General features: G+C 45.1%; 1 protein-coding gene across 6 annotated transcripts in view; it reads right to left on the bottom strand.

Annotated features, from left to right (window-relative positions):
• Positions 1–3,313: 3,313 nt before the first annotated feature.
• LOC106590181 (gamma-adducin) overlaps positions 3,314–9,995 on the bottom strand; it is a 143,935-nt gene continuing 137,253 nt past the window's right edge. For 4 of the 6 annotated variants that reach the window (XM_082958750.1, XM_082958751.1, XM_082958749.1 and 1 more), the window contains 2 exons: positions 7,569–7,661; positions 3,314–6,405 (listed from right to left, as the gene is read on the bottom strand). In XM_082958750.1, the coding sequence (XP_082814876.1) occupies positions 6,155–6,405; positions 7,569–7,661 (344 nt within the window). In that variant the 3' untranslated portion in view covers positions 3,314–6,154. The remainder of the gene's footprint in view (positions 6,406–7,568; positions 7,662–9,995) is intronic. The other 2 variants (XM_082958753.1, XM_082958754.1) reach the window with 1 other exon arrangement.

Genomic DNA, 9,995 nt, shown 5'->3' with positions numbered 1-9,995 from the left:
AGAGGGGGCGAGGGGGTAGAGAGAAGGGACTGGATAGTAGAGAGGGATAGAGGGGGTACAGAGAGGGGATGGGATACTAGAGAGGGATAGAGGGGGTAGAGAGAGGGGGACGGATAGTAGAGAGGGATAGAGAGAGGTAGAGAGGGTGAGGGGTTAGAGACAGGGGACCGGATATTAGGGAGGGATAGAGGGGGGTAGAGAGAGTGAGGGGTTAGCGAGAGGAGGCGAGGGGGCAGAGAGAGCGGGCGAGGGGGTAGAGAGAGAGGACGAGGGGGTAGAGTTAGGGGGCGGGGGGTAGAGAGAGCGGGCGAGGTGGTAGAGAGAGAGGGCGAGGGGATGGGGGAGAGAGGGTGAGGAGGTAGAGAGAGAGGACGAGGGGGTAGAGTTAGGGAGTGAGGGGGTTGAGAGAGGGGGCGAGGTGGTAGAGAGAGGGGGCGAGGGGTGTCCTGTAGAGAGGGGATAGAGAACTGGGAGCGGGGGTACAGGGGGGTGGGGGTGAGAGGCAGTGCCCCTGTGCTTCTGTTCTCCAGACGGAGTCGTGCTGTGAGTGTCACAACCATGAGCCGGGACTCATCCAGATGGATGCACAGCCAGGGGGAGTCGACATGATACACGCACACACACACACGTAGTTCTACGTACATTTGTGTGGCTGAATTTTTGGACTGCCACCCCTTCCCCCCATGACACGGGTTAGCATTAACATAGTAGCATCTACAGTAGGCCAGGCACCACTCAGATGAATATGGAGGAACAAGGGACCGCTAAACAAGATGCTTCTACTGAATAGGCCCCTCCCCCATGACATGTTGACACGTGCTAGCAAAGTATCCCCATTCATAACATCTATAGTATGGACTACAGTAGACCCTTAACAGCTTCCCCCAATAGACCCCCCATGACATGGACTAGTAGGACAGTAGGCTAGCCCCCCCTCCCCATATGCTACTCTATGACTGTGGAACTGGTCAACATAGGCCATTGTTTGGGTGCTACCCTCAACAGACACCACGGCATCGTGACCCCCTCCCAGTTCCCTCATCGAGTGTCAGTGTGTCCAGTGTAGTGGGCAGTTATATTTGATATGTGTATATACAGTATATATCAGTGGAGGCTGCTGAGGGGAGGACGGTGAATAACAATGGCTGGAACGGAGTGAATGGAATGGCATCAACCCACGTGTTTGATGTATTTGATACCATTCCACTCAATTCCACTCCAGTCATTACCACGAGCCCGTCCTCCCTAATTAAGGTGCCACCAACCTCCTGTGGTATAAATACCTCACATGTGGCCCATAACAAGACTAAGCTATGTTTATCTCACTCCATAAAGATAATTCAAATATACAAGCATTAGGCAATGAGTTGACGTTGACTAGCAAGAATTGGTCTGAGAATTGAACACTACGCAAGTGTTAGCTGAGTGGTTGAATGAACTACGGACATCACGGCATCAGACCTCTTGACTTGTTCGCATGCCTTTAATGTTCAGTGCAGGAAAGTCTACATTTACTCAACAAAGTGCCATTATCATATCACATTCGTTAACGTCAGGGTCAGAGTTCAATGCAATGATTTCTGTCGACAAATCACAGAAGCAAACGCAACACTTAAGTTAAGGGAAGAGGGTGAGAGGAGAAGTGAACGGGTAATATCGCTGTACTCCACTAACTCTCAGCCACTCTCCCCTCCCCCACACACACTCCCAGTCGGATTTAGGAAGCACATAATGTCATGGTGAGTTGGTTGTATATTTCATATTTGATTTATTTGCAAAGAGAAAAATGCAGTCAAGGCACAACGGCACACACTACCCCACAGTCCCATGTTTACCGTGCAATAAAGTCGCCATTTTGTGTCAACACTGTGCACTGTAATTGGTTAACATCAGCATGAAATGAACTCTTGGATTGATTCGGTTCAGTTCTAGAAGGTTTGGCAGAATCACGACTCTTTGGAGGTGTTGCGTACACATTACATTTGTGATAGATACACATACAATTAGGCGTGTCATAGAAGAAATATCATGGTGGGTCCCAGTCAAGTCAATAGTTTAGGTCCCAGTCAAGTCAATAGTTTAGGTCCCAGTCAAGTCAGAAGTTTAGGTCCCAGTCAAGTCAATAGTTTAGGTCCCAGTCAAGTCAATAGTTTAGGTCCCAGTCAAGTCAATAGTTTAGGTCCCAGTCAAGTCAATAGTTTAGGTCCCAGTCATGTCAATAGTTTAGGTCCCAGTCAAGTCATAAGTTTAGGTCCCAGTCAAGTCAATAGTTTAGGTCCCAGTCAAGTCAGAAGTTTAGGTCCCAGTCAAGTCAGTAGTTTAGGTCCCAGTCAAGTCAGTAGTTTAGGTCCCAGTCAAGTCAATAGTTTAGGTCCCAGTCAAGTCAGAAGTTTAGGTCCCAGTCAAGTCAGTAGTTTAGGTCCCAGTCAAGTCAGTAGTTTAGGTCCCAGTCAAGTCAATAGTTTAGGTCCCAGTCAAGTCAATAGTTTAGGTCCCAGTCAAGTCAATAGTTTAGGTCCCAGTCAAGTCAATAGTTTAGGTCCCAGTCAAGTCAATAGTTTAGGTCCTTCTTTTCAACATGTCCTATTGCTAGCGTCTCACACTCCCCCTCTCATTCACACACAGCCAAGCAAGCAAAACAAACAAACATACATGCAGCCATATGTAAGTTATCCTGTGCATTATCAATACATACATACATACATACATACATACATACATATATATATATATATATATTACAAAATATATGTCACCCTCTGAGTGCTATATAATGGTTGGTTGATTGATTGAAACTTAATATTTGTTCAGCAGCTTCTCCATCACCTCCAATATGTCTCAGTATAATGTCTGGACATATGCTTCTGGCCTCCAGGTTTTACACTGAAGGGGATTTTGCATAATTTGACAGTTGTTCATCTTTCATATGGACTATGTTCTCTATATATCATTGAAACCTGCATAATACGTGTGTATACTGGTTTTGTATTTACAGGATAGTATCAGTACACCGAGCAACAACTTTCAAAAACCGTACAATACATTTGATTGCGTCCCCATGTGCACACTGGATCTTTTCGTTTATGAGTTAAACTTAAAATGATTGTGGATGGATTATGTTCAACGTAAAAACAGACAGTTGGAAGAATGATACGAGTGTTTATGAATGTGGATTGTAGATGATTACGGGGCGATTTTTGCGCCAAAATAAATTGAATCGGAACTCAATTTCTTTTGGCACTAAAATGACTCCATAAAAGGAGTCTGCCACTTCAATCAGTTTAAGACATGGAAATTAAAAATAAAGCTTCCGTTTCTTAAAATACAGTTTTATTTTGTGAATTTACACTGATTAGCAACACATCTGAAAGCAACTCCATTATAGAAGAACCTTTTCTAATAGGATTTTTGTTCACAGGTCACAGGTAGGGCTTGGCTCATTACTTGCATGCTAAAGCGATCCTTTCTTTTTTTATAAACAGAAACAAAATGGTGGACAGAGGCATTAGTTAGTAAAACAAAGGTGCAAACGGTCGGTAGATGGGAGAGAATAGGAAATAAAAAGAACGCAAATGCAAACTCAATTCATCTGAGAGCGGTTTGTAAACGCTCGTACTGTAAATGGTTAATAAGGAAAGAGAAACCTAGTACTTGGTAAACGAAAAAGACTGAACTGAAAACCTGTCTGATACAAATGGAAAGATGAAAAATAAGAACTGTGTCAAAAAGGAGAAATGTTATGAAAAAAAAGGGTACAATTATGAGTAATTCTAAAAACGTGGTGTGTTGATGTCATAGTTCTCCCAAACAAAACACCCCACACATACACTTTTACATTTTCTAAAACTCACACACCTCAACCCTTTTCCCAGCTGTTCATGTAACTGTGAGACCAAAAAGCTCATCTCTGCTGTGAGACAGATGATAGGGCCATTTACACAGCTAAAGAGGTGCCTCTCTCCTTCCCTCCTTTCATCCCTCTCTCAGTGTTCCAAATCCAATAGTTCACATTGCTAGCTGGGATATTGGTACATCTGTATATTAACTGTATGTCTACATGCCACTTAGTCATCACTCTTCCATGATTTATATCTTCTTGAGAAATAACACGAGTTCCAGTTTCCACAACCGACAACGTCGTGAAAGAAGCTGTTGAGATGCAAATAAAAAGAGAAACTAAAGAGAGAGGCTAGAGAGGCTACGCAAACAACGTCTAGGCAACTATGAGCTGTCAAAGTGGTCTTATGAGCAGTCATAGGCATGACATAGGGGTGACTTATAAGAGGCCTAATGACAATCCGGGGAGCACTCCTGTTAAATTTGTCGCCCGGGTGCGGGCAGGATAAGATTCTCAACCCTTGTCTCATGATTTAAAATATACGAGAAAAATATAGTATATGGTTTTAATATTTTTTTTTTGAAATCACACAAAATACACACCATAGCAACAACGGCACCAGTTCCACGCTCAAGGCCCATGATTTTTTATTTTATAACTGAAGATACTTTTTGTATTTTGGGACCTGTTTTATTTATTTTGTTGTTTTTAACTGAGAAATAATATTTTTTAAAGCGTGACACAAATCTATATATTTTTCTTCTGAAACAACTCACTTTCCACAACCTAAAGTGTATCTTCCGTACTCTGCTCCTGCTATCTACTTTCTTGCTTCTATAGATTCTACTGGTTCTTTCTGCTTCTAGAATCTCCTTCATAGTAGAAACCACCTGCAACTACATTGTGTTATAATCCTACCACAGTAAAAGTGCAGCACAATAAAATACAAAATATATAGTTAAAAATCTATACCCAACATATCCAGTTTTCATATATCTCAGTTATATAGTATTTTTTTGTAATCTGAACAAGAATATAATTTGAGAGAAACCTGCAGGCAACACTAGAGCAACGTAGTCAGCCATATAAATTCAGATTCTTGCAAAAACATGCGTAACATCTTGTATTTCTCTGTAAAAGTATAGAAACGAACACAAAACTGAGTGAGATGACTACTACCAAATTGTGTCAATTAAAAAAAACAAAAATGTAATATTATTTAATGAGATGACATGTTTTTATGATCTAAATGAGATTAAAAAGTATATAAATGATGATTCTTCACTAAAACGTGATTGCTTTTTTATTCCTTTTAGTTTGGCAAAATAAAAATGAAACGATCAAGAGGAGAGGACAATAAAAAATTCTATGTGAGTTTAGAGTGAATCAGCAGCGGTGAACAACTGAGATGAAGGCCGGAGGTCGACTAGTAGAGAGCTAGGTAATGTAAATATAGATTCACTTTTAACAGAAGGTGAGAGAGGAGGAGGAGCAATAAAAAGAGGGATGAAAGAGAAAAACAAAGCGAGGCAGAGAAAGTGAAAACAAGAAGCAAGAGTGAAAGAAAGAAAACCTGTACATTTAAAACCATCTCAAACCAGTTTTCCAGTCTGACTATTACTTTGTGGCCTCTCTGATTTCAGTCCTCTATGTATTGAAGAAGCAGACCTCATATGAGGAGAAAATGTAAGCGAAAAGAACATGGTGGTTGTTATGGTTACCATAAGGGCGTAAAGCGTTTCCGTACGCTAGCTGGTTGCCATATTGTGCAGTTTAATAATACCACTGATGCATATCTAGACCCGCCAGTGTCGGCTGGAGATTATGAAGCAAGGAATACGATTGGCTGTTTCTAATTCCATAATCAACAATTAGCCAATGGCAGAGAAGAAATAACATAATCAGCCAATGGCAGAGAAGAAATAACATAATCAGCCAATGGCAGAGAAGAAATAACATAATCAGCCAATGGCAGTGAATATTGAACATGGGGGAGGAGTCCGTTTTCCAGAATCAGTTGTTGCAGCTTTATCATTTTAATCCTCGCCTTCCCAAATCAATGAGCCTTCACTTCAAGGCAGAGGAAGAGAATCCTCAACTCAATTCATCACTTTTCGTGCAAGTCTAAAAAATGTTAACTTAAAAGAACAATTTGTTAAAAAATACAATCAAAATAAAATCTTTAAAAAAAAAATGACAAAAGAGGACACTGACAAAAACAAAACTAAAATAAAAACAGACAAAAAAAATAGGAGGGGTCCCCTCTTTCTTAAACTGTATATAGGCTTTAATATCACTCCCTCCATCTCTCTTTCTCTAGGCCTCCATTTTCTCTTTCTTTTTGTTCTTCTTGAGGAATGAGGGAGTGCGGAACTTCTTCTTCTTCTTGTTGGGGGACTTGGAGGGCGAGCTCTCGGGGGAGAGGGCGGAGTCTTCGATCTTCTCGCCGGTGTGGACCTTGACCTCAATGCTCTCCACGCTGGTGGTCAGCTGACTGACCCGTTTGCTCAGCTCGTCGTTCACCTCATGGTTGCCGCCGTCCTTGCCGTTCTGCATCGTGTGGTTCTCTGGAAAGAGCAGCGGAGAGGGGTCAGAGGTCAGACAGGGTAGACCACCACCAACCACAACAACAATAAACCTGATTCTGTGTCTGCTACAGACCTGTATACTATGTTGTTTCACCACAAAATATGTTCAAGTGCTACTAAGGATAACTTTTCCAAATTCCCAGGTTTTCCAGAAATCCTGGTTGGAAGACACTGGAATGAGGAAGGAATAACCAGGGAATCTGGGAACCTCCAACCGGGATTTCTGGAAAACCTGGGAATTTGGGGGAAATTGCAACCCTAGGTGCTACATTTACCATGAACAACCTAGGAGAGGATGTCAACTGATGTCACCTACCCTACCTTATCTTATCTTAGCCAATGTTAATGTGACCGTGACTATGTGCTGTACGGGGATCCAGTTACCACGCGAAGAGTGTTTTTTACAAGCACTGTTCTACTGTTCTGTCACAAGATCATTTCAATGTACTACAATGAACCAATGTGTGACATCATAAGATGTTGTTGAGCAACAATCGACCCGACTTGGCCCCCACAGGAGAACTGGTTGACTTAAGTCAAAAACTGGGTTACGAATTGTGTCGCACGCACACACACGGAGCAGTTTGCTGTGGGGAACTGTGTTGATGGCTACTCTAGTGTTCTGTAGTTACGTGGTGTTGGTGTTTGTTGTTCAACGGGACAGGAAGTAGTTACTACAGGAAGTAAAACTGAGTCAATGTTAATGATTAAGTGGAAGTAAGACATTATAGAATTGGTACTGATTAAACATAGTAAAGTTGATTTCATAATAGCAATGTAGTAGGTTTCCATATAATTTTGTTATTATATCTATTATAACATTTGAGGTAAAAGTGGAACCAAAGGAATGTAGAATGTGTTTTTGACATAATAAAACACAGCACAACCGTAGTTACATTTTACATTTTAGTCATTTAACTCTTATCCAGAGCGACTTACAGTAGTGAATGCATACATTTCATTTCATGCATTTTTTTTGTACTGGCCCCCCGTGGGAATCTAACCCACAACCCTGGCGTTGCACACACCATGCTGGCGTTGCAAACACCATGCTCTACCAACTGAGCCACAGGGAAGACCTGTTCTGTTGAAACGCACACAAACAAACACATTTCACAACGTTCTCTCTCTCTGTGGGATACCTTCTTTAGCTGGAGTTATTTGCGGGGACTGAGTTTGGGACAGAGACTGAGAGAGAGTGGAAGCGTCGTTGGAGGTTAGGTCGTGCTCGTCATCTGCAGGAGTGGGTGAGGGATGAGGGTTGAAGGGGTGGGAGTAAGGGGTCAGGGGGGTGAGAGGGTTTGGGATGAGGGTTGAAGGGGTGGGAGTAAGGGGTCAGGGGGGTGAGAGGGTTTGGGATGAGGGTTGAAGGGGTGGGAGTAAGGGGTCAGGGGGTGAGGAGGGGGAGAGGGTTTGGGTTGAGGGGTAAGGGGTAAGGGTGAGGGAGTGGGTTGGTAGGAGTAGGGTTGGGGGGGTGAGAGGGAGAGGGTTTGGGATGAGGGTTGAAGGGGTGGGAGTAAGGGGTCAGGGGGTGAGGGGTTGGGATGAGGGTTGAAGGGGTGGGAGTAAGGGGTCAGGGGGTGAGAGGGTTTGGGATGAGGGTTGAAGGGGTGGGAGTAAGGGGTCAGGGGGTGAGAGGGTTTGGGATGAGGGTTGAAGGGGTGGGAGTAAGGGGTCAGGGGGTGAGGGGTTGGGATGAGGGTTGAAGGGGTGGGAGTAAGGGGTCGGGGGGTGAGAGGGTTTGGGATGAGGGTTGAAGGGGTGGGAGTAAGGGGTCGGGGGGTGAGAGGGTTTGGGATGAGGGTTGAAGGGGTGGGAGTAAGGGGTCAGGGGGTGAGAGGGTTTGGGATGAGGGTTGAAGGGGTGGGAGTAAGGGGTCGGGGGGTGAGGGGTTGGGATGAGGGTTGAAGGGGTGGGAGTAAGGGGTCAGGGGGTGAGGGGTTGGGATGAGGGTTGAAGGGGTGGGAGTAAGGGGTCGGGGGGTGAGGGGTTGGGATGAGGGTTGAAGGGGTGGGAGTAAGGGGTCAGGGGGTGAGGGGTTGGGATGAGGGTTGAAGGGGTGGGAGTAAGGGGTCAGGGGGTGAGAGGGTTTGGGATGAGGGTTGAAGGGGTGGGAGTAAGGGTTCGGTGGGTGAAGAGGGGGAGAGGGTTTGGGTTGAGGGGTAAGGGAGTGGGTTGGTAGGAATGGGATGGAGGGGGGGGGGGTTAGAGAGAGGAAAGTGAGGGTTTGGGGGTGAAAGATTAGTGTTGACACACATGTTAGAGGCAAGACAGTGCAAACAGTTCTGGGACCAGGCTACGTTGGGGCACATGGAATGTAGTGGTCGTACAGTACGTCCAGTACATACTGTGAGGAATCTAATGGGTTAACGTGGTTCATTTAACCACCAGGTCATTCTTCTGGCCATTACTAATATACTGCTCAAAAAAATAAAGGGAACACTTAAACAACACATCCTAGATCTGAATGAAAGAAATAATCTTATTAAATACTTTTATCTTTACATAGTTGAATGTGCTGACAACAAAATCACACAAAAATAATCAATGGAAATCCAATTTATCAACCCATGGAGGTCTGGATTTGGAGTCACACTCCAAATTAAAGTGGAAAACCACACTACAGGCTGATCCAACTTTGATGTAATGTCCTTAAAACAAGTGAAAATGAGGCTCAGTAGTGTGTGTGGCCTCCACGTGCCTGTATGACCTCCCTACAACGCCTGGGCATGCTCCTGATGAGGTGGCGGATGGTCTCCTGAGGGATCTCCTCCCAGACCTGGACTAAAGCATCCGCCAACTCCTGGACAGTCTGTGGTGCAACGTGGCGTTGGTGGATGGAGCGAGACATGATGTCCCAGATGTGCTCAATTGGATTCAGGTCTGGGGAATGGGCGGGCCAGTCCATAGCATCAATGCCTTCCTCTTGCAGGAACTGCTGACACACTCCAGCCACATGAGGTCTAGCATTGTCTTGCATTAGGAGGAACCCAGGGCCAACCGCACCAGCATATGGTCTCACAAGGGGTCTGAGGATCTCATCTCGGTACCTAATGGCAGTCAGGCTACCTCTGGCGAGCACATGGAGGGCTGTGCGGCCCCCCAAAGAAAAGCCACCCCACACCATGACTGACCCACCGCCAAACCGGTCATGTTGGAGGATGTTGCAGGCAGCAGAACGTTCTCCACGGCATCTCCAGACTCTGTCACGTGCTCAGTGTGAACCTGCTTTCATCTGTGAAGAGCACAGGGCGCCAGTGGCGAATTTGCCAACCTTGGTGTTCTCTGGCAAATGCCAAACATCCTGCACGATGTTGGGCTGTAAGCACAACCCCCAACTGTGGATGTCGGGCCCTCATACCACCCTCATGGAGTCTGTTTCTGACCGTTTGAGCAGACACATGCACATTTGTGGCCTGCTGGAGGTCATTTTGCAGGGCTCTGGCAGTGCTTCTCCTGCTCCTCCTTGCACAAAGGCGGAGGTAGCGGTCCTGCTGCTGGGTTGTTGCCCTCCTACGGCCTCCTCCACGTCTCCTGATGTACTGGCCTGTCTCCTGGTAGCGCCTCCA

Source organism: Salmo salar, chromosome 12 (assembly GCF_965601325.2).
Source record: "Salmo salar chromosome 12, fSalSal1, whole genome shotgun sequence".
Lineage (NCBI taxonomy): Eukaryota > Metazoa > Chordata > Actinopteri > Salmoniformes > Salmonidae > Salmo > Salmo salar.
This window is presented reverse-complemented; position numbering and strand designations above follow the sequence as displayed.